The sequence below is a fragment of the Fukomys damarensis genome, unplaced genomic scaffold (assembly GCF_012274545.1).
Source record: "Fukomys damarensis isolate Sample0158 unplaced genomic scaffold, DMR_v1.0_HiC HiC_scaffold_11, whole genome shotgun sequence".
Lineage (NCBI taxonomy): Eukaryota > Metazoa > Chordata > Mammalia > Rodentia > Bathyergidae > Fukomys > Fukomys damarensis.
Window position 1 is genome coordinate 10,835,673 of NW_022900923.1, and position 27,516 is coordinate 10,863,188.

Here is a 27,516-nt window from a genome sequence, read left to right on the forward strand (position 1 = left end):
ATCTTGACAGCAGGAGGAGGCTGAAATAATTGCTACCCTCAGAGGTTTGTTGAAAACGAGGAGGTCCCACCCACGGTGGCCCGAGAAGGTAACTCTGGCGAGGTCATCACGGCCTGTGCCGCTCTCTCCTCTCACCTACTGCTTGCCCTCCTAACCAGCAGAATCTAGTTTTTGAATGGTCTAGAGATGGGAGCTCAAAACTTCAGGCAACTATGGAAACCCTTTCTGTAAAGCCATGGATTCTTTTAGAAACTGAACAGTTGACCCTATCTGCTCTAAATTAATATTTTTAGCTCAACTATTTACTTTTATTTACTCTTAAAGAAATAGGATATATATAAAGTATCTGGCACATGAAGACCAAAGTTTTTTTTAACTGTTCACTAGGTACCAGTTGACTGAGTTGACTTATTGATTCTTTCCGGTATACTTTGATTCTGAAGTACGCATCAAGCACTTCTCGGATAGCGAACACTTTGCAAGACAATGAGATAAGGAAAGGATACAAAGACCAAATCCCTGGGGCCTTAACCAAAGCTTGGTGAAAGTTGAAATATTTTCCTGTTAGCATAAATAAATTCATGCAGAAATCAGTATGTCAAAGAGGAAAGGACTCAGAGCCAAATACATTACAGAATTTATCAAGGGCTCTGGGACGTAAGGGATGGGCAGTGCAGCCCTTGGAACTCAGAGCTGAAGCCTGTAGAGGACTTCTGTGGGCCTTGAATCAGGCCCTGAAGAAAGGGTGGAATTTAGACCAGAAAGGGAGAAAGCAAAAAGCCTTCAAGCAGCAGAATTCCCAACAAGACTGACGAGTGTGGCCTACAGGGGAAACCTTACTCACGTGGGAAAACTGGCATTCTGGAAAAACAACAGAGCGCTGTCAGAGTAACCTAGTTACTGGACACCTACATACTTCACCACGCACGTGCTCAAAGGCAGCTAGGTGCAGAGCCCCACCTACAGAGGAGTCCTGCAGGCAAAGTGGGAAGCTGCAGTCTCTCCTGCCCAGGCTGGGTCAGGGCCACACTGAGAATCCTTCTGTGCTCTTCAATCTCACAAGGACGTGGCTCTCCCTGGAAGCTGAACTTTCCCCAGTGCCAGCAGCACAGATGGGACACTTTCAGGGAAATCGGGACTCCAATACATGCAGAAAAATCAATGGATGCAGTTAAAATGCCACTACCTCTCTGCAACTCCATGGATGTGGCTTGGCCCCCACGGGCTCATGTGTTAAAAGCTTGGTCCTCAGAATGGCAGTGTTTAGAGGTGGTGTGGAACCACTGAGGGATAAGGAATTTCCTGAGGTCGCTGAGGCAGCCCTCTGCAAGGACTAAGGTATTCTCATGAGATCCCAAGTTAGATCTCCCAAGAAAGTTGTGTCTTACAAATAAGGAAGTGCCAAGCAAGTCTGGCCCCATCCAATGATCCAGCTTCCCGTCTTGCCATGGGATTGCTGCCTCTTGCACACAATCCTACCATTTGGTGCAACCTGCCGTACGCTTTTTACCAGAGCCAAGCAGATGTTGGTGCCCACGCCCTTCAGCCTCTGGCACTTGAACTAGATAAATATCTTTTCTTTATGTAATTATCTAACCTCAAGTCTTCCATTATACTGTAGTAATGAAAACTAACCTACTGACTGTTCCTTGAGTTTTCCAGACTTAGTAGATAAACACTATCAGTTTTGGGACCTCAGTCTAATGTTCCACTTCTGTCCCTTCTCTGAGCAGATTCATTAGTAAGTTTCCAGTTATGTAATTTGGACACACATATATTGATTAAACTTACCAGGCAATTGCTACAGTTCCGCTTGATGTTGTATGGAGGGGCAACCAAACCTTGATTTAATAATAATGCCTTTTAACTTTTTCATGTCCTAGAAATGGATGGCAAGTCTTAAGTTTGATGTTTCTTGGTACTTGTTTGCAGGACACAATGACCGCATTCCTCATGGGGAGTTGGGGAATGTTCGTAACAGGCCTCTTTGTTTATTCCCTTCTCCCTCCTCTGCTTCCCCTCCCCTCCATCTCTTTGGATCACTTTCCATTTTGCAAAGAATCATCTCCCTATTTCCTATTACCTGTCTTTTATTTTGCTCTTCATTTATATTTTGGGTTTCTCATAGAAGAGAAACCATGTGGCATTTAAGCTGTGAGTCTCATTTATTTCATTTAACCTTATGGTTTAAAGGTGCATCCACTTTCATACAAATGACTCAAGTTTATCCTTCTTTACGGCAGAATAGTACTCCATTGTGTGTAAATGCTTTTTTTTTATCCACTCATCATTTGGTGAGCACATAGGTTTCTCTCCAGATTTAGCTATGATGAGTTATGCTGCTATAAACATGGGCACACATGTATCACTGTGGTAAGACATCTTCAACTCTTTTAGAAAGATACCTCAAAGGGAAATAGTTGAATCAAATGGAATTTCCACGTTTAGCTTTTTGGACAATCTCCACACTGATTCCCATAGTAGTTGTACAGTTCACTTTCACACCAGCAATGAGGTGTGGTAGCATTTGGAATTTGATTCTTTACGATAGCATTTCTTTCTGGAGTAAGGTGGAATCTCGGTGTTTTTTTTAAGATGTATTTCTCTAACGACCAGAGATGTTGAACGTTTTTCATACATTTATTGGCCATTTATATTTCTCCTAAGAACTGTGTATTCATATCACTTGGCCGCTTTTGACTTGGTCTTTTATTTGGAGGAGGGTTCAATTTGGGGGTTTTATTTTAGTTCTTAATATATTAGCTATTAGTTCTCTGCCTGAGAAATAGCTGGCAAAAATGTTTCCCATTCTACAGGCTGTCTTTTCTCTCCCTTGGTTGTTTCTTTTGCTGTGCAGAAGCTTTTTAATTAGATACGACCTCATTTGTTGATTCTTGGTACTATTTCTTGTGCAACCAGGTTCTGTTGAGTAATTCCTTGTCTGTGCCTATGAGTTCAAGACTTTTCTCTGTTTTTATCTTGCAGCAGATTAAGTGTTTCTGTTCTAACATTTAGATCTTTGATCCATTTTGCTTTTAGTCTAGTACACGGTAAGACATGCGGGTCTAGTTTCAGCCTTCTGCATGGGGATAGCCAGTTTTTCCAGCAGTGTTTGTTAGGAAAGCTTATCAGAGAAAATGGCAGAGGTTAGAGAAAATGTGCAGGCCTACTAAAGCAAAGGTGACTTGCCTGTGGCTAGAACCCTTCCCTTTAGAACTCTGAAAGAGGAGAGAGGATGCTTAGCCCTCAAGGGCCTGAAAGGGGACTTGCTTTGATTTTGTATTGACTTGTGCAACTCCATGGTTAGTGTGTGGCTTCATTTCCCCCACCAGACTGCAAGCAACTCAACAATGGCAGCATCTATCTTTTCTTAGATGCTTTTCCCCAAGTGCCTAGCAGCATGAGAAAGTTAGCTGATCAATAAATCAGTTCTATTGCAGGGAAAGGATCTTGAGCTTTGGAGTCAGACAGACCCTGGCTATCACCAGAAGCATGTAATTTAACATTTTCTGCAAATGAAGGGTAATAATGAACAACTTGCAGGACGCTTGCAAGGTCTGTCATTTGCAGCAAAAAAGATAGTTCTGGAGGACATGATGTTAAGTGAAATAACATAAAGAAAGGCAAGTACCACACACTCATTCTGACAGGGAAACTAGAAACAGTCGACCTGAAAATAGAATAATGATTATGACGGATTGGAAAGGATGGGGGTGTGGGAAAGAGAGGTTGTATTTAATCAGTGTATCACACTGAAGACCACTAATATCTACAATTAATATGTATTAGCAAGAAACTTTTAAGAAAGACTTTTTGAAAAAATGCATTAGCTAATGAGTAGGCATCTCTGGATAGCCCACTATCCCATTTTAATTAACACTGACAAAAATTTTCAAGTTGCTTTGAAAAACATACTCAGAGGTGAAATAAATAGCTAGCCGGCCTATGGACAGTGAATTCAGTTCTGACTATTATGATATCAATCATGATAGTCAACTTGATGGGATTAAGGGACACCTGGAGAGGTAGTCGGATTACGAGACTGTTCACGTCCTGAATGGGCTGGCCAGTGCTGAGTTCATAGCTGGCTGGGTTAGAGGAGGTGGGGTCCAGGTGGAGGAAGTAGGTCCCTGGGGGCGACCTTGGGAGGCTGTGTCTCGTCCCCAGACCCTTCCTCCCTTGCTCTTTCTCTCTCCCTCTGCATCTTGGCTGCTATGAGATGAGCAGCTTTTCCCCACCGCGCTCTTCTGCACTGATGTTTCTGCCTTGGAGCCAGCCAACCATTAATTAAAACCTCTGAAACCCACAGCCAAATTAGACATCAGGAGCCAAATTAAACCTTTCTTCCTTAAGTTGTTTTCTTAGGTGTTTGGTCCCAGAAATAAAAATCTGGCTAACACAATAATAAAAGGGAAGAGAGGGAGGCATAAATGCCTTTTTTCCCCTAATCCTTTCTCCCCACTGGTTGTATCTCTTTCCTCTGGCTTCTTTTGAATGGTCCTGTTTTGTTTTGGTTGGTGGTATCTGTGCTCTGGATTGTTTTGACACAACACAGTAGTTAAGATTAATGTGTCTGGAGCCAGAAGATTCCAATCCTGTTTTCCCTGTAACCTGGTACAAGTTACTTTACCTCTTAGTACCTGCTTTCTTGTGGGTGAAAGGACGATGTTTACAAGTTTGTTGGGAGGCAAATGCGAGTTAATGCATACTACCTAACATGTAATAAAAGCTCCTAAATAGAAACTCATATTTCTCCTCTCTCTAAGGTGCTCTGAAGGTTACCAAGCACTCTCACGCACATGATTGCCTCATTCAGCCCTCCAGAGAGGCACTGTAATCAATATACAGAGCATGGAAATGACCTGCTCCAGGCCTCAAGGGCTCGGTCCATTGTTCCTCATCACGAGTAGCCATGTTTATTCAAATCAGAGGGCCAGCTGTCTTTTTAGAGAGAGTACATAATGTATGCACAGAGTGAAAGATTCATAAAGGACATGAAAGGTAATCTAAAAAGAAAACAGCTTTCTCCTGTCTCCCAGCCACTCAGAACCCCTCCCCTGTATGGGCTCCTTCTCAAGAATATGAATATTTAAATGCAGTAGTTTGCTTGTGGCACCCCAAATTCTCCAGTAAGTAATCAGATGTAATATGAAATCTTTTTTCAAGAAGGAATTATTCTTTTTAAGTCTGAAGTGAGTACAGGAAGTCTTAATATACAGAATGAGGGGTTACACAGGAAGCTGCTACCAGAACAGTTAGGTTCAAGAATCTACTCCAAACGCCACCACCACTGCTGTGCCAGCTCCGACCTCCACACCGGTGAAGCTGGCCTGACCCCCGAGACAGCAGTGGCATCTTGACATCCCCGAGCCGGACACTGGATACTGGAGTTCTGCTGTCAAAACCCACCCTAGCTTCACAACCAGGCTTTCCTATGGGGAAAGGTCAAAGCAGCAGCAAGTGGCCTCTGCCTTGTTTTCTCCTTCCAGCTCCCACATAAGCACATCAGACCGAAGGACTCTAACTCATGTCCAGAGTTATATGTGGAGAAACTCGGGGAATGTGGTGTCTACCTTGCAGATCTGTGCAGTAAGAAAGTTCACTCAGAGGGAGTGAGGAGATGGTGCCCCATTAACATTCCACACTGGTACTTTTTGTTTGGGGGGTTTGTTTGTTTGTTTTTTAAGAAAAATAAATAAAAGAGGCATGAGTCATCTTAGACCCAGCCAGTGTAGGCCAGCTCACCTGAAGAGAGACAGTTAATCTTTAGCCCTCCTGTCCTCAGTGAGAAACAAGATCAGGGTGGAGCTGAGATCCAGCGAGGTCAGAGAGGCAGTACACTGGGTAACAGTGCCCTCAAGGGCATGCAATGCCATTGTCTGTACAGAACTTCAGAATTTGTGAGGGTTGCCACTGGGATCGTCCTCCTCATTAGCAGGTGAGGAAGAAATCAAAGTCAAGGAGACTTTGAATTATAAGAGGCGGGACATCTGAGGTCAGGAGGTCCTGTAAACATCAGATAAATCATTCCAGAGCAAGGCCTGGGCAGGAGCAACCAACATCACAGAGAAAGTAGAGCTCAGCCCGGCTTAGTGACACACACCTGTAATCACTGCCTTCTTGGAAGCCGAGGCAGGAAGATGGAAAGTTCGAGCCCAGCCTGTGCAAGTTAGTGACTTAGTGAGATTCTGTCTCAAAAAATAAAAAGGGCTGGGGATGTGTGAAGGCCCTGGGTTCAACGTCTAGTACTGCGAAAATTAATAATAAATGAAAAAGTAAAAGCAGCGTTATGTGTCTTGTTTTGGCTTATAGTTTCCATTTCTTTTTGTTTCTCTATTAGCCTTGCATTTCCTGTCTATAGGAAGCTCTGGATAGCCCTTTTACTAGGTCAGTTTTCTTACTGAGATGCTTTCAAGCTGGACTCTGTGGTACTAGACAGCCATGTTGGTCAGCTTTCCGTCACCATGATAAAATAACCTACTTAGTAAGGAAAATAGCTTATTTTGGCTCACAGTTTCGGAGTCTTCAGTTCATGGTCAGTAGTCTATGTTGCTTTGGGTCTGTAGAAGCACATTTCATCACGGTGGGAGTGTGTGGTAGAGGCTTGTTTGCCTCATAAGTGACCAGGAAGCATAGGAGAGAAAGGAGAAGGGACTGACATGCTAATATCCTCTTCTAGGGCACACTCCTTCCACCAGACCCAGTTCCTGAAGGTTCCATCATATCCAAATAAGACAAGATTTCAACACATAGGCCCTTGGGGACCGTCTGTATCCTATCTAGATTCCCCCCAAAGCCTCATGTGATCATAGGTGGGGCTTTGGGGAGGTGAGTGGAGCACCGGGCACTATACTCATGGTGGACTGCTGCACTGATGAGTTAATAGCTCCATGTACTGTTGGGAGGTAGGGTCTGGTTGGAAGAGGTGACTCTGAGGATGTGGCCCGGAAGGGTGCCTCTCTTTTCCTGGCTCTGTCCTTCTCTCTGTGCTTCCTGGATGCCATGAGGTGAGCAGCGGTTCTCTGACCAAGTCTTTTGACTACGGTGTCCTGCCTTGGAGCCAGCCAACTATGGACTGAAATCTCTACAAACCATGAGCCAAAATAAAAGCGTTTGACAAAGTCCGACACCCACTGATGATGAAAACTCTTCAGAAAATTGGAATAGATGGTCTTTATCTCAATCTGATAAAAGCCATTTATGACAAACCAACAGCTAACATCAAACTAAATGGGCAAAAACTGAAAGCTTTCACTCTAAAATCAGGAACAAGACAAGGATGTCTACTGTCATCACTCTTATTCAAGATAGTTCTGGGAACATTAGCCAGAGCAATTAGACAAGAGAAAGAATAAGGATAGAAAAGGAAGAAGTTAAACTTTCATTATTTGCAGATGACATTATACTCTACATAGAAGACCCCAAGAACTCCACCAAAAGACTTTAAGATTTAATAAATTTGGTAGCATACAGTAAAGTCAACACTTAAAAATCAATAGCCGCCCTGTACACAAATAACAGACTCACTGAGAGGAATTAGGGAAGCAACACCTTTCACAATAGCATCAAGAAAAATGAAATATCTAGGAATCAATCTAATGAAGGAAGAAGACCTTTATGTGGAAAACTACAGTACTCTGAAAAAGGAGATCAAAGAGGAGATCAAAAAATGCAAAGATATCCCTTGCTCTTGGGTAGGAAGAACCACATAGTGAAAATGGCCATACTTCCAAAATTGTTATACAGATTTAATGCAATCTCCATCAAAATTCCAACATCAGAAAACGATCCTAAAATTTATTTGGAGCCAGAAGAGACCTAGAATAGCAAAGGCCATTCTGAGCAACAAAGGCAAGGCAGGGGGCAGCACAATCCCTGATTTGAAATTATACTGCAAAGCTACTATGGTAAAAACAACAACAACAAACCCAGCATAGTGCTGGCAAACAAAACAAAGACCTGAGGATCAGATGCAAAAACAAATCCAAACACACTCAACCACCTTTTCTTTGACAAAGGGGCTAAACACCCTCACTGGAAAAAAGACAGCCTCTTTAATAAATGGTGCTGGAAAAGCAGGCTTCCACTTGCCGAAGATTAAAAGTAGACCCCCATCTTTCACTGTGCACTAAACTAAAATTGAAATGGATCAAAATAAACCTTCCCTGAGAAATGTCTGTTCATTTCAGATGCCCATTTTTTAATCAGGTCTTTGTATTTGGGGGGGTCTGTTTTTTTTGAGTTTTTATACATCCTAGATAGTAGTTCTTTGTCTGAGGAGCAGCTGGTAAAATTTTTTTCCCACATCGTAGTATGTCTCTCAGCTCTGTTGGTGATTTCTCTTGCACTGCATCAGGTATTGTGTCTCAGCAACAAGAAAGCAACTAAGACAGGGACATTCCATAACTAAACTGCAGCACTAGCTTATGCCTGCAAATGCACATAAACACAATATGAAATTTCACTCTGTAATTGTTTTCTCAGGTTTCCATTCATCATGTCCCACATCTGGCTACGAGAATTTGTTGACCGTCGCCCAGGGATTCCACCCAGGTAACGTTCTCACCTATACAGAGCCTCCCAGAGCTGAGGCCAGGCAAGGCAGCTCTCTGGAGAATTAGAATTGTTCACCCTGCACTTCATAACTGAGAGACAACCACTTCCAAAAGGGCCCAGTGAAGCTTCTTCGGGTTTAGGGATCATCTCAAGGAAAGAAATCCCGTCATTATTGCAGAATCTAAGCAAGCTTCCCATTCCAGAAAGATCAGGGAGGTATTGGCTTTCTTTTAGGAGAAGCTTAAACAAGAAGTATGAAGGATCCAAGCCCAAGTTTTGGCTGGGAATCCTTTAATCAAACTACCCCATGCTTCTGCACTATAGGAGCTGACGGTGCAGATGAAGGCTAAGGGAGAGTTTCACTCCTTCTCCAAGGTCATCGGTGGCACAGGGATAATAAGTGCCAGAGCCATTTCATAGTGCTAGATTCATTTCGCTGAGAGAGATCAGATAAAAATCAGTAAATCCTAACCATACTCTCCCTTCGATACCCACTACTACGGGGACTGCAGGTATTTAGAAGCCAGGAAGCTAGGACAGCAACCCTCACACTGTGATGTCAGGGTCAGTCTCTAGTAGCACTACTGATTTTGTGGATTTGAGCAAGCCTTATGCTTACTTTAGTATTTAGTCATTCTAACAATTTGGTCAACAAGTAGAAGTTCTTTTGCTCTCAGAGATTCCTGAAGCAGGGGTGAGTAGAAGGCTGCTTCCTTTCTGGATTCCTTACAAACCTTCTTTTCAGAGAAAGCACAGAGCCTACCCTTCCGTCCCTAAAATCCAACCAAGAAGCAAGCAGGGTGGAGAGCAACAGTATTTTCTGATTCCTCCTTTCCCGCAAGTCCTCCTTATTTCTATGTATGTATGAGATTGTCTTGTCTACTGTGGGGCCTGTTTAACTGTGGTCTTGTCTCCCTGGGAAAATGCAAAAACAATCTTTGTTGGCTGCTGTTGCCTGGTGTTGTTCCACGGAACCAAATCACCCACAGGGTCTGGCCTGAGCCAGCCCCCGCTGGGGAGCCTGAGGCTCTGGGTGGAACAAAGGTAGAATGTGGGGAGCCCACTGAAAGCCACTTGCACTTATCATCAGTACTACAGGAGAGGAATCAATCACTCCTCCTCTCCCCACAGGAGGGTGCCCCATCCTCCACCAGCAGGGCTCACTTGGGGAGCTCTCTGCCTGCCACATGCCTTCCCAACAATAGCAAACCCCCTCCCTTAGCAAGTTCCATCAACTCTACCTCCAGGACAAATCTCCCATCTAAATGCTTCCATGTTCGTCAGTTTTGTGTCACTATGACAAAATGCCTGAGATAAGCAACATGAGGAAGAAAAGTTCTTCTGGCTCATGGTTTCAGAGGTTTCCGCCCATGGTTTCTTGGCTCTCTTTCTTTGGGCCTGTTGTGGTACCAAACTTTAGAGCAGAAGCATATCACAGAGGAAGTCTGTCTCCTCATAGTGGCCAGGGAGTGAAAGAGAAAGAAGCTATGGTCCTAATATCCCCTTCAAGGACATTGTCTGAGTGACCTAACTTCCTCCAAAGAGCCCCCTCCCACTTCCTTCTAGTTCCACCGCCCCCCAGTAGGGCCACAGGCTGGGGGGGACAAAGCTTTAACTCGTGGGCCTTTGAGGAACATTTCAGAGCCAAACCACAGCAGCCTGGCTCCAGCTCACGGACACCACATGTTCCAGATCACCGTCACCTCTCTCTGCTCATGGTCAGCAGTGCCTACTCTCATCTTCCATCAATGTGTTCTCCAGAGTGTTGAGCATCATAAGATCTGAACTGGATCACAGGACTCCCTGGATTAAGCCCTGCAACCCACTACAGTTAGCATAAAATCCAAACTCGTTGCCATGACCAACGTGCCCCACAGGAAATAGCCCTGCTTATCTCTCCAACGTCTCCTAACTCAAGCCCCTTGTCTTTCCTTTGGTTCCTCCGGGAAGCCATGCTTCTTTTACACCTCAAAGCTTATAAAACCTTCTGCCTGAGCTTCCCTTTCCTCAGCCATATGTACTCCTTCAACCCAGTGAGTCTCAGCGCTTTTGTCAATGGCGAGTTATTCTTTGACCGCCTGGACTAACAAAGATCTTCTTCTTTTGCCTACCTCTTCACCTCTGTTATTCCGTTTCACACCGTTTGAATTTCTTCCATGCATTTTATCACAATATCCAGACACTATTTTTTTTCCAGTCTGTCTTCCCATTAGTATAATAGTTAACAGACAGCTCTTATTGTGTTCCTGGACATCATACTTTGGATCTGAGATATCCCCCAAACCCATATGTTGAAGACTTGGTCTCCAAAGCACAGTACTCAGAGAGGAGGCCTCTGAGAAGTGATTGGTTCATAGAAGCACTGACTTCACTGACAGATTAAGCCATTGATGGCTTCCTAGTTGAATGGGTTATTGGGAGGCAGTGGAAAGCTTAAGAGGTGTGAGCAACAGGTCACCGAAGGTGCCTTTGAAGGGTATAGTTTTGCCTCTACACCCTTTTCTCTTGGGCTCTCTGTCACTCTCTTTGTTCCCTGGCTGTCAGGAAGTGAGGAGCATTGCTCCTCCAGCGCGTCCCACCATGATGTTCTTCCTTGCAAGAGGCCCAAAGCCAGAGGGCCAAGTAGTCATGGACTGAAACCTCTGTAACTGTGAGTTCAAACACATCTTTCCTCCTCTTAAGCTGTTTTCTCAGGAATTTCATCACAGCCACAGAAAACTGACAAACATACAAGCCTCGTCGTAAGTCTTTACAACTGTGAATTCAAAATGAGGTAACGAGGCACTCTGTGGGTGATTGCTCCAAGACAACTGAAGAACGCATTGGTCTGGTGCCACCATTTGTCTATGGAGCCACAGGAATTTACTACAGCTCCAGGTTAACCCCCTCACTGCAGGGCTTGCTTACCTTTCTCTGTAACTCACTTCCATAACCTCTGTCTAACAGATGGCCACACGTGATAGGCCCTCTACACACAGTGGTTGAGTCAATTAAAATGAACGATCGAAATTATTTGGCCTCCTGATGACTAACAGAAGCTGCCTGCCCTTCTGCTGTTCTGCACAAGCGTTCATCCAGCTCATCCTTAACTGCCTCACCCTGAGGGCTCTACTTGGGAAACAGAATTGCAAGCCAGCAGGGAAAACTAATGAAAGTAAATGTTTCTTGGCTCACAAGTTTTAGTGACCACATCAGATTCTTGTAAAAAGAATTATATCAAATGCTAGTGTTAGGTGGGCGTGGTGGCACACGCCTGTAACCCCAGTACTCGGGAGGCTGAGGCAGGAGGATCGCTGTGAGTTCGAGACCAGCCTGGGCTACATAGTGAGTTCCAGGTCAGTCTCAACTACATAGTGAGACCCTGTCTCAAAAAAAAACCCCAAAAAATGCAATAAAAAAAAATGCTAGTGTTAACCAGTGCCATACCCAAACCAGGTGGGGATCCAGGTGGGGACCAGAGCCCTGTTGCTCAGGGGTGGGGTGGGGGTTGTGTAGCTTAAAATGCTTCTGAAAAGATCACTTCTAGTGGATTAAACTCAGTATGCTGTGGAAGATGAAAGATACAGAATGTGTGTCTGATTTAAATGGATTTTTAAAATACTGATCGGGCTGGGGTGTAGTTCAGTGGTAAAATGGGTACTTAACATACACAAGCCCCTGGGTTCCGTTCCCGGCAACACACACTCACACATCCACACACACGCACACTCGTGCATATGCATGTGATCAGAGTGACTGAAAGCTCTAGAGGTAGCTATGTGGTCAGCTCGTCCACCCTGCGTGGGACTAGAGGTATTTGAGCAGCCACGTACAAATGTCTCACTCACTCTGATGCAGCCACTAACGCAGATGATAATCATGATAATCAGATCATTCTTACTTACTGATGAGGACACTGAGGCCCCCCTTCCTGGAGAAGATCCTGTGGATCCAGGTGGGGACTGGGGCCATCTCCTGTGTGTGTTAGCACGTGTCCTTAGCTAAGTTTCTCATTCCCCACGGGCCTCGGTTCCCTAACTTGTTATTGCCTTCACCACATTGGCTATGATTCCTTAGTTGCCTGAAAGTGATCTTCCTTACCAGCTGATGAACTCTGGGTGGGAGGACAATACTGACACCACGTGTCCCTGTCACCCAGCACACCGCAGACATCTGAGTTTGCAATGGACACTTTTATTCCAAGGACGCGTCCGCCCCACTAGCAGGGCTGTCTTTGCTGCTCTCCCTGCTGTCTTGGTACATTGTGCCTGCTTGCTGTCTGTCCACAAGTGGGAGGAGAGTCACAGAGTCCACAGGAACCGTGCTGAACTTTTCTGGAAAAGAGGAATCACTGCCCACACACGGAGCTGACTGGGAATGCGACATGGAATTTAGGGAACTGGGTTTGCTTCGTGGCTCTGGCATGTCCTAGCTGGGTGATATTTAGAAAGTGCATTTAACCTCCGAAACTCCTTTCATGAAACAGGGAGTTAATACCATTTGCCTTGCAAGGTGACGGTGAGTAGTAGATGGGATCACCTCCGTAAAGTGCCTTGGAAAGAGTGAGGCACAACCCAGGGGATCAGTGACACGGACCACGGGCCAGGCTCAGAGGGTGCACACCCCTGACCTCACCTGTGCATATTGAATTTTGCCCGAGGCTAAGCCCAGATCCTGCTCTGGTTACAGTCATGCAGAGAGCCAAGCTGTCAGGGGCTTGTAAATAATGCACAGTGGAATAGGCCCCCCGTGCGACCTACTTCCAGCTGGGGAGAAGAAAGGATCTTTCCGCAGCTGACGCAGCACAGTGGGGCTGAGCACAGCCTGGGCAGGGCTCTGAGGCTCGGCAGGAGCGCGCCTTGGCCTTCAGTCACTCTTCCCTTTGTCCCCTACCCCGCCTGCTGAGGAGAGTCCGGCTAATTCTCTTCCAGAAAAACTTGGTGTTTTCATGTCTGCATTGGAAGCTTTCTCTCATTCACCTGAAGGCCACGTGGGGGAGCTTGGAAAATGTATGCAAAGAGGAGGAGACGAAGTACCATGGCTTCCTCCCCAACGCTTTCCACCTCTCCCAGCTGCCCTCCCTCTGGCCACTGCCTCCTGACACAGGCTTTCTTGCCTTCAGTGCACTCCGGCTGATGTCCACCGGGGCTGCCCACCAGAGACTCGGCTGGAGGCTGCTCGGCGCTGCGGGTTTCTCCGCTCTCAGAGCAGCTTTTTCGTGCTGCTTCTGCAGAGCAAGGCTTGGTCTGACCACCTGATCCTGGCAGGAATTCATTGGGTGCATGCCCGGGAAGAGGATGAGAAAACCGAGGGTCCTTTGGAGCCCAGGGACCCTCCTGAGTGGTAGCACAGCCCTGGGGGAGCCCTCCATGGCCTCGCTTCCGAAACCGAGTGGGCACCTGAGCAAGCCCGTCTGCCCCTCCCATGCACCCAGAAATGCCGTGTGTGCCCTGCCTCTGTGCCAGCTTCTCTCCTCGTAGGACTTCAGCCCCTGCAGTTGGTGACTCTGCGGGCAGGACTGGTCACGGTATCCAGCCGACAGCCCGGGGGTTCTCTGCAAGTCCGAGCCTGTGGCGTCCTGCGCAGACTGGCACTTACTTGCCTTTCACGCTGGACAGCCAGGCCGACTCTGGCCCCTGCTCTAGTTCAGATCTGGGTTGTGTTTGCCAAAGGCCCCTCTGGAGAAGGCTTGGTCCCCAGTCCATGGCACTCTTGGGAGACGGTGGAATCTTTCAGAAGTTAGGTTACTGGGAGTGCGCCCTGGAGTGGGGATATTGGAGCCCTGCCCCTCCTCTTCTCTGCGTTCCTTCCCTGCCACAAGCGGAGCTGCTTTGCACTACCGTGCACTCGGCTGTGACGGGCTGCCTTTCACAGGCCGTCATGGATGGAGACCTTCAAAACTCAAGGCCAAGTAATCCTTCCCTCTTTGTAAGTTAACTAGCCCCAGGCACTTACTACAGTAACAAAAAGCTGACTCATGCAGCCCTACACAATCTACTCAATTCTGTCCAGCTCTTCGCCTCTATAACGCCCTTCACCTGGAGTCTCTTCCCCATCCTATTTGCTCGCCCAAACCCTTAACACCCCTCCCTCCTTGTGCTCCATCAGCCCTTCATTCAGGCCACTATTTCAGCATGTGAAGAGCATTTTGGGGACCAGGACTGCCTCCCCGCTTTGTTATAGTTTTCGTTCCAACGCCTGCAGCCTAGGCCTTCTCTTGGGCAGTTCTCCCTCTTTTATCCTTAATTTCATCATTCCATCTCTTAAAAATCCTCGACCAGTGCTCTCATCTACTTTTCATTTTTATCGTTGTTGTTACATCCTTATTCAGTGGTCAAATCGACACATAATACTGGATGTTTTTATTGTGTACATGACATTTTGAATAGTTGGGCGTGTAGAATAGTTACATCTAGGCATTGTCTTGGTTGTTATTTTTGTGGTGGGCACACACAGCACCCGTTCTGTTTACATTTCCCAAGCAAACAACCCATCGTCTCCATGCACATTTCTACCCATTGTGCAGATTCATGTCTCACATAAAGTACTAGCCTCTTCCTAACCAGTCTTTGACTCCTAGTCAGATTGTTCTCAACTTTGTTTTCCACACTGCCACTAGAGAAAATGTATCATTCATCTTCTTTAAAATGCTACAAAGATTCCCTATCACCTACATCAGTGATTTTTCAAGCTTGCAGACAGAACACCCCTTCTTTTAATAACCAATAAAACCTGCAGGTCATATAATCCATGCACAACTTTAAAATACCAATGTAGTCATAATTAGAAAATAAAGGGATGAGTAATTTACTCTAAAGTACGATACATTTTAAACTATAAAGTCTGAGCACTGCTTGTTATTTTGCTTTCTAGCACTATAATAAAATACTGAGGTTATTTTATAAAGGGAAAGATGTATTTTGTCTGCTTTGGATGTGCCATTCTGTGATCAGTTGGTCCTGTTGCTTTGGCTTCTGACAGGCACGCTAGGTGGCAACAGAAGGGATTGCGTGGCAGAGTGAGGATCTCCCCTCATGGTCAGAAAGCAAAAGAAGGAGAAAGAAGGGGCACTGAGGCCCCACAATCCCATTCATGCCTCCAATGACCTACAGACTCTCCTTAAGCCTCACCTCCTGAAGGCTCCACCATCTCCCAAAAGCATCATCCTGAGGACCAAGCCTTTAACACACAAATCTCTGGGGACAGTCAGCATCCAAACTACGGCACCACTGTATTCTAGTTGTACAACCACATCTCCTGTGCAGTCTCCGGAGTTTCGTCCACCACTCCCACCTTGTGGGCTCCTGGTCATGCTTCCGGGCCAGAGTCCTTCTTCCAGGTTTACAAGTACTTCATGCTTTGCCATCACAGTCCTGCTTAATTTGAGTTCCACTATATACTTGGCCATTACGCTTTTTCTTAACTTAGGAAATTTTGGAAACATATCAGACGTAGAAAAACTAGTATAATGATTGTTCATTTATTCCCACCTTTCAACAATCACCAACATTTGCCCCAATGGTTTTATATATCCTCGTTTTTCTTTTTTCCTAATATTTTGTGCACAATGTTAAATACTTCTTTATGTGTCTTGAAAATAAATAACACTGTATTACAATGCTGGAGGTTGTGGTGGAGGACAGGAGACTTGCAAGTACCATAAATCCAGGTATGGTGGGAAGGGACTCATTATGAATAAAAAAGGACACTATCAACAAATTCCATGGGGTCTAGGTGCCAGGAACAGGGGACAAAGTCCTAATGCATTTTCTTTCATGCAACACCTGTTCTCCTTCAGAGAACTAACTGTAATAACTGTTTTCTTCTCCCCTCTTTATTTTATCCATTAGTATATTCATTAACCATCAAGGAAAGGACCTCCAGGGCTATTACCCTGGGCAGCTGGCAAGACTGCATATTGACCCTAGTGTGAAGACACCTTCCAGGTGAGGCACATCCCTAAACCTTAATTTCCATGAAAGTCACCAAAGCTAGCATGATAAATAGAAAAAAAAAAAATGGATGACACAATCTTAATGATGATAATGGTTAAAAAAAAAAAACACTACTTAATGGATAGAAAAAGATTTAGAAGAAAATACACCAAATTATTAAAATTGTTGAGATTTTGTTTGCTCTAGTCGTTTGTGTTGTTTTATTTTGGCACAGGGAATGGAACCTAGGACCACAAGCGTATCAAGCATAAGCTGTACCATTGAGCCACATCTTCAGCCCCAATAATGTTTTTGTTGCTGTTTTTTGTTTTCTAAATGATCAGTGAGCTTATCAGTATTTTATATTTCATTTTTAATCTTTTGCTTTACTTTCCTGATTTTTTGCTAATGAATATATCTTAATTTTATGATGAGCAATAAAATTTTATTAAACTACCACAGAAATTTAAGAAACACCAGGAGTTCAGAATTTCAAATTGGCCAAATAACTTAAAACGTACTGTGATACTGTTTGTCAATTTAGATTTGGCCTAAATGGTTTTCACAAAAAGAAAACCCAGTTACTTTGACCTATTTTCTAGTTTAGGGAGACTGGAGAACTAGAGTAAATCTTGCCCTCAGAAGGACACTAATATCTTCCTTGCAGAGGGAGAATATTCTGGTTCTTGAGAAACACGGAAGGCAAAGGCAGAGGTAGGCAGGCAGCGCAGAGGGGTAGATCTTGGGGCCGTCACTGAGATATGAAATGCCAGAGCCATCAATGGCCCAGAAGTGATCAGACTGACAATGATGGTCACTCAAGGCCCAAACGGAGAGGATACCGACACCTTCACCAGACAGCTAATGTTCTGTCTGTCAGTAGGAGGCATATTTTGTAGGGTAAGGAGGACTCCCACCTCCCAATTAGGGCACCCAGTTTACAAGCACAAGTAAGTACCTGTTGAGCATGGGGAAAGAACAAGGAGGGGCGGGTGGGTGCTCCTGATGCTTCTCCAGCCCCCACCCAGCATCTCTCCCAGCTCAGTATCCCACAAGTGTGGGTTGCATCCTTACCCCTGCTCTTTCTGAACTTAAGGACAACCACTCCATTTCTGCTATCACGTTCTTAAGATGGCACACTGCAATCAAGTTTTTACCCACTTGGGCAAACATTATTGTGTGTGTATGTGCGTGTGCGGGGAATAGAACGTGGTACCTCCTACATGGTAGGCAAGTGCTCCCCCACTGACTTATGCTCCCCAACCTCCCAACACTATTGATAGTATTGAGTTTTAGCTACCTCTTTGCAAATGTGCTATCACCACAGTGCTATCATCGTGGGAGACCATGTCTTACCTGACTGGAATTAGACATTCCTAAATCTCAGGTGACATTTAATATTTTCCCATCTATACCAGTTCCCCTCACTGATTTTATAGTTTGAAAATATACATATTTATTAGAGTACTTAGAAAACATTGATAATAAAAAAATTAAAAATCACCGATAATGTCATAACCTAGAGATGATCATGCAGAATCTTTTAGATCCATGCCAAAAGAGGGTAGGATGGTGTGAAACTTCTGTGTGTGGTAACAGGTTTATTAAAGTAATTCACACACTGTCTTAGTTATTTCTCTCATTGCTGAAGCAAAACACCTGACAACCAAAGTTAAGGAGCAAAGGTTTATGTAGCTCACAGTTTATAGAGGTTTCAGTCCATAATTGGCTGGCTCCAAGGTAGGGTGGTACAGGGCAGAGGGCTGTTGCAGGAGACAGTTCATTGCATGCAGAAGACAGCAAGAGCAACAAGGGACCTTAACAGCGTCTCCCTGACCCTTTTCTTATCCAGACTGCTCACGGCAGGCGGCACCCACACCCTTAATTAGAGTCCTTGAGCCTAGCATTGCACCATGAATCAATTCCGGCTTCACAATCTAGATCCAGCCACATCTGAAAAAGCCCCACTTCTGACTACATGAGATTTGGGGGAGACATCTAGACACACCATACAATCCACCTGTTTAAAATGCATAATTTAATCACAACCTTTGTTTAAATTTAGTATTGTGGACTATTGGGGACTTTTTTCATCTCAAAAGTTGAAATTCTATCTCATCATTTTTAATGATGGCATGGTAATTCTGTATGTCTATTATATTATTGACTAATTCCACATCTTTTCTTTTTTAAAATACTTTATTTTTAATTGACACAGTAACTGTATATATTTATAGGAAACATTGCAAAACAACTATGTAACGTTCAGATCAGGGTAATCAGCATATAGCCATCACCCTAGATTGTTTTCGTTTTGTTTTTTTTTAATGAAGGTATATTTTCTCATCATAAAAACAATTGGGTAATAATTCTTAGGCCTAAATTTGTATTGATATTCCTAATTGCTAGAATTGCTGAGACAAATTGTATGTACATTTTCAAGGTCTTAATATATACCACCAAAGTGGTACCAGTGAGTGAATACTCCCATGTTGCAAGAAAGTATTTTGCCATTATCTTGCTTGCTTTTATCTTTGGAGGAAGCCTATTAGAGTAGCAGTACAGGATGTGTACAATTGATTTCAGATCTGTCAAACACCAAGATATACTGCAGTGGTGGTTTTGCTAAAATAATGTACTAGGTCCTCAAAGGACCAAAACATTCATAGAAAAATTATAATGGTCAAGGGCACTAGCACCGTGGAGATCTGGAGTACAGCACACAGCAGGCATGGGCAGAGCAGGGAGGTGATGCAGGTCACTCCTGTGATCTATGACTGGGGAGGAGGAGGAGGAATGCTGAAGGGAAAGCCAAGGCCTAAAATCCTTGCGCTCTCTATCATGACTTCAGTGGTGGCCTTTGGGCAATGGGAGTCTTGTCATTCCCGTCCCTAGCCTCCTGGCCACTGCAACCGATGAGAAAATGGGCCACTTTTCTTCCAATGGGTGCTCAGTGAGGCATTTCTATCTCTCCTTAGACCACTCATAGACTTGGGCCTTGCATCCAAGAGAAAAACCCCATATCAACCTCAATTAGATCAACAGACGCTCACTCAATATATTTGTTTTCGAAGACATTCAAAGCCTGCTGAACCATGGTACAAGGAAACCACTTACCAAAGAGACTACTCACTGCCATTTTACAAGACTGGTAAGTCACGTCCAGTGCTCTTGACTCACTGAGACGAACCTTGTCTAGGCCACAGATAAGCTTGTCCCATGGACTTCGCCAGCTCAGGGAGTGACTGGGTCCAGTCAAGTTGGAGACAGGGATATGTGTGCATCTGGGTGCAGAAAGAGTGAGGGCCACCCCACGTGTCCTCCCTTCCCCCGCATCCCAGCTCCCCGCATCTGAGCCTGCAGGGAGGAAAATGCACGCCATGTCCTCCTTAGGAAGCAGGCTCACGTGTGAATACTCCCGAGCCCCAGATCACACCACGAGGTGTGTGATCTGACACATCAGGACATGCAATTTAAAACTTCAATGGGCAGGTGTGAGTGAGCATGCCTGTAATCCCAGCACTCTGGGAGGCAGAGGCAGGAGGATTACGAATCTGAGGCCAGCCTGGGCAAATGCATGACTTAGTGATATACTATCTCAAAATAAAAAGTAAAAAAGGTCAGAGGATGTAGCTCAGTGTGAAGGCTCTGGGTCAATCCCCAGTACACAGCAAACAAAAAAGCCCACCTTGTAGTATTTATTTTTTCTTCTTGGGTTTTTTTTTTTTTTTTTTTTTTTTTTTTGGTACTGGGGATTGAACTCCGGTCCTTGCGCTTGCAAGGCAGGCCACCGAACCACTGAGCTAAATCCCCGGCCCTTTTTTTGGTTTTTGAGACAGGGTCTCACTGTAGTTGAGAATGCCCTGGAACTCACTACGTAGTCCAGGCTGGTCTCGAACTCGCAGCGACCCTCCTGCCTCAGCCTCCCAAACGCTGGGATTACAGGTGTGCGCCACCATGCCCGGCCCACCTTGTAGTATTTCTACGTTGGGACATGTGTGAGGATACTGAGGGGACACAGGTAACCCGGGGAGTGTTCACATGACAACAGCTGAAACATCCCTCATGTTCCTGTAGTCACTGGCGACTTGACTTTAGTTCACTGAACAAATCACTTCACTGGCAAACTTTCTAAGTGAGCAAACCCCTACATTCTGGAGGCTCTTACACTGGCAGACACATATTCACTTCCATGGCAGCTGAGGTAAGTGCTGTTATTTTCCCCGTTTACACTAGGGCATACCAAGTTGCGGAGACCACACAGCTAGGAGTTAGAGAAGCAGAATTCAGACCCTGAGCACTGGATTCCTGGGTGTGCTCTGCTTGGCCTCTGTCACAGACAAGTGTCAGCTATACTCCCAGTGATTTAGTGATTTTTTTCTTTCCTTTTAAAGAGAAAGAAAGGAAACTGGTAGATAAGAATGGTGGGGTAGGAAGGCTCTGCCCTCTGTCTTCTGTCCAGAGCAAAGAGCTGCAGGCCAGAGCTGGGCAGGGGGAGGTGGTCAGGCTGGGACCCAGGAAGACAGGAAGAGCAGGCAGCAGGACCAGGCAGATCTTGAGAGCAGTCAGGGACAAAGTGGCAGTAGATGAAGCCAGGATGGGTGCCACATTGACAAAGGGGTTGGGGTAAGAAATTGCAAGTGGGCAGAGCCAGGTCCTGGATGCCAGAGGTTTTTTAGTTTTTGTTTTTGTCTGAGGAGGGAGGGAACAGAGGAACTGAGGAGGAGGCAGTGGCTGAAAGGAATGTCATTTAAGGAAGGAGGAGCTGGGATGGAGGCCAGGGAGGGTGAGGCTTTGGCAAGGACGTCGTAAAGGAAGTGCGTCAAGGGGTTCAGGCTAGGGCTGAAAGGTGTTTGAGACCTGGTGGGGCAGAAGCTGCTGGCGTGAGGAGGGGTTACAAAGAGGTGGATGGTGTTTGGGAAAAGTCCACAAGACTCTTGTCTCTACAAAACAGGAGGAGCCATTTGTCCCTTCAAGATCAACTGGGAGTGTGAAATCTTTTGCAGGAGAGAATCCAGGTTGTCTTCCAAAAGTGACAGCAAATAGGACCTACTTCACAATTCCTCTGCCAAGAGGAAATCTTGTTAAGACAGAAAGATGTTCTCCCTTGCTTACTTTAGAAGACAATTCCTAATTCTTTGAAAATCTGTAAGCCCAATGAATACCCTAGCAGAGCAATTAAACAATAACCACTTGCTACTGTGCTAGCCTTTCGCTAGGCACACAGAAATTCCAGGCAATGACCTCCAGTGCAAGGAACTCACAGTCCAATGGGAAGATGACACATCAACCTCTTAAGAGAATGACGAGAGCCACAGTGGAAAGACAGGGTCACCTGGGCCTCTTACAGCTAGGACTGTAGTGCGCAAAAACAGGGAACTAATGGGTTGGACTCGCACTATTTTGGAAAAGAGGATAGCACGGCAGGGGCGCTGCCACTAGGGACTGTGTATGGGTGGCAAGGGCTCTGAGAGACTGGAGAGGACCCTGGCCTCCTCCTTAGGGGGGACCTGAGAAGTCAAATGCAGACACTCAGTGCCACTGTAGGACCACAGTCCAGGAGGTGACCTACTCAGCTGAGGAGCACAGGGGCCTGGAGAAGGCAGGGCTGAGGATGAGCAGGGTTGGGTGGTGCCAGGGACAGGCCTTGAGCATCCATCTGCGGGCCTGAGTATTCTAGCTGATGCTTGGCTTGTCCCTTCTGGAAAATTAGAGGTAAAGTGTCATGCACCTGGGACTGCGCGAAGCCACATAATCACTACGTGCACACACAGTGCTGCCATCACTGTCACAGCCCCAGCAGTAGGCACTGTTACACCTCTATTTTAGCAGAAAAGAGACTAAGAATCTGCTCAAGCAAGTAGCCTGTAGGGTCACAGTCCAGCTCAAACCCAAATATGTCCCTCCAAAGCCCTTGCTCGTAAATGAACTAGGAAGGCTTCAGAGGAAACGGGATGAAGACTTAAATGGCAGCATATTTGGAGAGCGCAAGGACAGTGCCAATAGAAAATGCACAGAAGAGAAATTAAAGGTAACTCCACAGCCTCTCGATTCTGCCAGATTGTTGGGAATCTCTGACAAAAACGTTTTAGGCAGGTACATTCAAGTTGGGATCTGTAGACAATTGAAAATATGATACTAAAAGTGTAGGCTGAGTGATGGTGAGGAACAGCTTTGGGTATCCCCACCCAGCGAGGTTGTAACCTGATCTATTCCGAAGATGAGTTATAGTGAAGTATTCATTGTATCTCCTGTTGAATCATTGACTGAATATGTATTAGTTATCTAATGCTGAGTAACAAATCATTCAAATCCTTGGTGGCTTAAAACCTAAACAAGGAGGTTTTCCCTCGTGGGTTCTGTGGGGTAGGAACTGCTCAGCTGGGCAGTTCTGGCCGGGGCTGTCTCTTGAGGCAGCAGACAGGTATCAGGGAGGGTGTCAGTCTTGGCTGACCTGCTGGGGTGGTCAATCATCTCCAGGCAGTTTACCCACAGGACAGTCAAGCTGGCTGTCGGCTGGGGGCCTTGGGACCTTTCTACCTGGGTCTCCCCACGAGGCTGCTCTGGTGTCCTGGCGTGAGCCTGGTGTGAGTGATACAGGACCAAGGTAGAAACCACTGCATTTTATGACCGAGACTGCAAAGTCCTACACCATTCCTTCTGCTGTACCCTATTCGTCATATATGGTAGCCCTGAAGTAGCCCTGTTCCAAGAGTAACCTGTACCCTGGGAAACTGGCAACCATAGCAGGATTCAGTTGTTTATCGAACACATGTTATGAATGAGCCTGTGCTTCCCAGGCATGCAGTGATCTTGACAGAGCAGACAGCTGGTTTCATGGGGCTGACATTCTGGTGCACCTTGAAAAACATGCCCAGAAGTAAGCTATAAGAGTAATAAGCACGACGATGAAGGAAATTCCTTTATACAGATCAAGGAAAACATGTATATAATTTTAGCTGAGATCTGAAAAATACAAATGAGTCTGGTGGGAAGTATTTCAGGCAAAAGGAGGAGTAAAAAGCAAGATCCAGAGAGCCGGAAAGGCCTTGGCATATTTGGGAAACCCAGTGAGGTTCAGTGGGTAAAGCAAGGGTAGGAGTGATCATTTGCTGGGTTTATTTCATGAGCAATGGGGAGACACTGAAGGATTTCAAAGAGGAGTGACATTATTTGGATGTTAAGATCACTCTGGCTGCTAAGACACAGTTTGGAGAGGGACAAGGATGGAGGAATGCTGACCACTGAGGCAGCTATTTCACAGTTTAGACCAGAGATGATGAGGACTTGGACCAGCAGGAAGATGAGCAAGAAATGGATTCCAGGGTTATTCTTGGAGATGACATCAGTTAGACTTGGCTATTTGATGTTGGGTATGTTTTCATTCATTGATATTTATGCATTCGGTAAACAATCTGAGCGCCTACTTAAATGCCAATGTGCTAGGTTTTGGCAATACCATGTAAAGCAAACACAGACCCAGTTTTTACCACAGATTCAACAGAAGAACAGCACAGAAGTAGCCACGAATTCCACTTGCTATAAAGAGGAATTTATGTGGTCCTGTGAGCCATACAACAGATTGGAGAAGGTCTCTCTGAGGAAATGAGCTGAGACCCGCAGGAGGAGCTAAAAGTTAACCAGACGAGGAGTGAGGGAAATAGCTTCACAGAGCGCAGTCTGTGCAGAGGCCTTCCACAAGCACGGCAGGTCTGCAGAAGGGAAAAAGGAAGAGAAATGAAGCCACAGCTCAGCAGCAGAAAGCGTCAGAAGCACGCACGAAGCCCTAAGCCGATCCTCAGCGTGCATGTGTGCCAAAGGGCTCACGGAGCAGGATATGGCCGGAGAGACAGCAGGACCAGAATAAGACTTCACGGTAATGTTCAAGAGTTTGGCCTCAAACCTGAGACTAATGGAAAACCGTTGAAATGATTTTAGGAGTATGGAGGTAGTGATTAAAATATCATTTTGATATTTTATTTCTTCTCTTTGGAGAAGAAAGCGGGGCAGAGTGGGCAAAGAGTGGTCAGGAGGCAACCACACTGGGTCAGTTCCTGTTTCTAACTTTGACTAAAGTGTCGGAAGTTTTCAAAAGTCCAAACACCCAGGCTGTGCCACAACCAATGAGATTAGAATCCCTCAGTGGGTGCGGCTGGGGTGTCCCAGGCATCAAGTTTTTAAAACTCCCAGATAATTCCACTGTGCCACCGAGTTTGAGAACTAGTGATTCAGGCAACTGCTAAAGGGTGGCAGCAGAAGAAACTGAGACGGACTTGAGAGATACACAGGTGACAACTGTTTCATAAACAACCAGGAGGACACAAGTTTTGTCTGCAAGAAGCCCTAACAGAGAAACCCACGAATCACAGCACTGACAGAGAAGAGAGCAGGGACCGAACCCAACACTTGCAAAGATCAAGAAATTCACTCCTAGAGTCCGTGGGGAAAGGCTTTTCACAGAACAGAAAGTAAGGGTGTTTATCAAAGCACAGGTTTGTTTTAGTGCTGGGGATCGAACCCAGCCACTGCACATGCTAGGCAAGTGGTCTACGGAACTACACCCAACCTAGTCATTAGTTTTACGAGCAGAAGATGTTAGCAGCGATCTGCATTTTCATGTTCAGTTCTGAGATTTCTGACTTGGAAATTGTTAAACAACAGATTAAAAACAGACCATGACAGGTAGTGGCTATTGCTTAAAAATTTCTTCCTCAGCTAAACTTGCTTCTCAGCACCTATCATTATTTATTTATTTAGGGAGCACTTCAGAATCGATCACGTGCCAGATGTAGAGAAGGCTACCTCCTGTAGCTGTAGAGAATTTACTGTCTAGGAAGATGAAGTAGCTCTTCAGAGGAAAGTTGCCCTTAAATTACTCACCCTGGTACCAAATCAATTAAAGGAATAATCACTTTCAAAATGAAGTATACACTTTCAGGAGCTGTGCTGTGACCCTCAAACTCTCTGATCCTCAATTTTCCCATCTGCAAAAAGAACAAAAATAGTACCCACCTAAAAGAATTGATATATGTATATAAGTAATATTGATAATGTCTTCCAAAAATGCCAGGGTTTTTTTGTTTTGTTTTGTTGAGACAGGGCCTCATATGTAGTTCAGACTGCCCTGGAACTCACTATGTAGCCCAAGCTGATCTCGAACTTGCAGCAATTCTCCTGCCTCAACCTCCTGAGTGCTGGGATTACAGGTATGTGCATGACACTCAGCTCAAAAATACCAGTTATTATTGATCAAGAATATATAACATTACAGGGCCAAGGATTTAGCTCAGTGGCACCAGGCCTGCCTTGCAAGTTCAAGGTCCTGAGTTCGATCCCCAGTACCACACACACACACAAATATATATACCATTATAAATATGTATTTTAAAAATACAATGGAAATGGGCCTTCCACTGACATTAAGTTCAAAAACTAGTGCATAAAACTCATGTACAAAGTTATCTTTGAAAATTTCCAATAACATTCAAGAGCAATGATATTATTTTTTTAAATTTAATTTTTGGTACTGGGGATGAAACTCGGGCCTTGTACTTGCGAGGCAGGTGGTAGAACCACTGAACCAAATCCCTGGCACAAGTGTGATGATATTAAATAAAGTAAATTAAATAAATTAAATAGAATGTAAATAATGCTTGAATTCTCAGCAAGCTGGATAGTTACTGTGGTTCTCAATTCTTCATTTCAGTTTTCAATGATGACTTTCAGGGAGTCACCACCCCAAATCCATATGAAGAGTAATTAATTTTGTTAATGAGGGATGAATTATTTCACACGTAATCTCCCATCTGTATTATTTCCATGGTACCTCCTATCTGTATAGCATTTTGAGGCTTGAAAACATCCACTACACTCAAGACATTTACTGTTGAATCAGTGAGATATGTGTATTTGTCTCTACTGTAAATCCTATAGCAAAGATACTAAGAGCTGTTAAACAGAATTTCTCACACTTTTATCCTACTATTTCCCTAAAATACAATGTTATTCTCAAGAAGGCCATCCTAATTGTTGTTTGACTGCATAATCAGCCTTCAGAATTCATACGATTACTAGTTACAGACACGATTACACTTATACTTTTAAAAAATTCTCCAAATAGTGTTTCTAAGCATATTCCCTGGTTAAAGAAATGTTCTATTTTTCTTAACAGTAAGAAACATGTACTTCTTTAAATGCTGCTGAGGTGTGAATGGAACACAGCAGTGAAAAGATTAGGGGCACAGGAGCCTGAGAATTGTGGGGGAATCTGGGCTCTGCCTCATATAATTGAGTGGACTTGGACCAATGAATTAATCTCTTGGAGATGGTGCTACTATCTGTATCACTGAGGGTGGGTGTGATTGTCAGGGTTAATGTAAGAAAACACCCACATGGTGAAGTTTTGGTATAATGCCACCACCGTTGTCGTCAGCCCAAGCATTCCTTGAATCCTCACCTTCAGATAAGGAGATGTGAGTGATTTCAGACTAGAAGTTACACAATGGGAGAGAACTCCAGTTGGTGTAAATTTAGGGACGGCAGTAACTGGACTTCATACAGAGTGGCTCATTTATAATGGAGGGTGTGGAGGTCCAGAGGTAGGACAGCCCATGCAAATTTGTGACTCATTTCATTTTATTCACATTTTGGCATAATTCAATATGGCTTTTAATTGGAGACTTGGCCAAAGAAACGACCTTTTGACTATACCCGTCCCCACACTTTAAGTATATCCTTTTGCCCTAAATTTCATAAACTGTTATTGTGCATAATTGATAAAAGGATAGTATGTTAAAATTTAGGAGTAAATGGTCTTAAATCATTAATTTGTTTTAAATTCCAGATGGAGATCAGAAATTGGCCACAATTTCATCAAATCCTGAGCCACTTAATACATTGCCAGAGCTCTATTGTGGTGAAGAGAGGCAACTTTGGAAAAAATGCTTTTAAACTAAAAGAACCATGGCATTCAAACAAAATAAATGTTGGCATTCTTAGTGACTCTCACACAGATTAATTGCAGAACTATTTAATTTCAGTGTATATA

General features: G+C 44.7%; 1 protein-coding gene across 1 annotated transcript; it reads left to right on the forward strand.

Annotated features, from left to right (window-relative positions):
• On the forward strand, nt 1-27,516 carry CUNH1orf100 (chromosome unknown C1orf100 homolog). The gene is made up of 5 exons (XM_010642608.2): nt 1-88; nt 8,485-8,553; nt 16,386-16,481; nt 19,448-19,620; nt 27,313-27,516. Exons 2-5 carry the CDS (start codon nt 8,498-8,500, stop codon nt 27,417-27,419), a joined length of 432 nt encoding a protein of 143 aa, XP_010640910.1. The 5' UTR covers nt 1-88; nt 8,485-8,497; the 3' UTR covers nt 27,420-27,516.

Coding starts and splice junctions, on each gene's coding strand:
- CUNH1orf100 (XM_010642608.2), top strand. CDS start 8,498: ATGTCCCACATCTGGCTACGAGAATTTGTTGACCGTCGCCCAGGGATT. Junction 8,554..16,385: donor CGCCCAGGGATTCCACCCAG/GTAACGTTCTCA, acceptor TTTATCCATTAG/TATATTCATTAACCATCAAG. Junction 19,621..27,312: donor ACTGCCATTTTACAAGACTG/GTAAGTCACGTC, acceptor TTTAAATTCCAG/ATGGAGATCAGAAATTGGCC.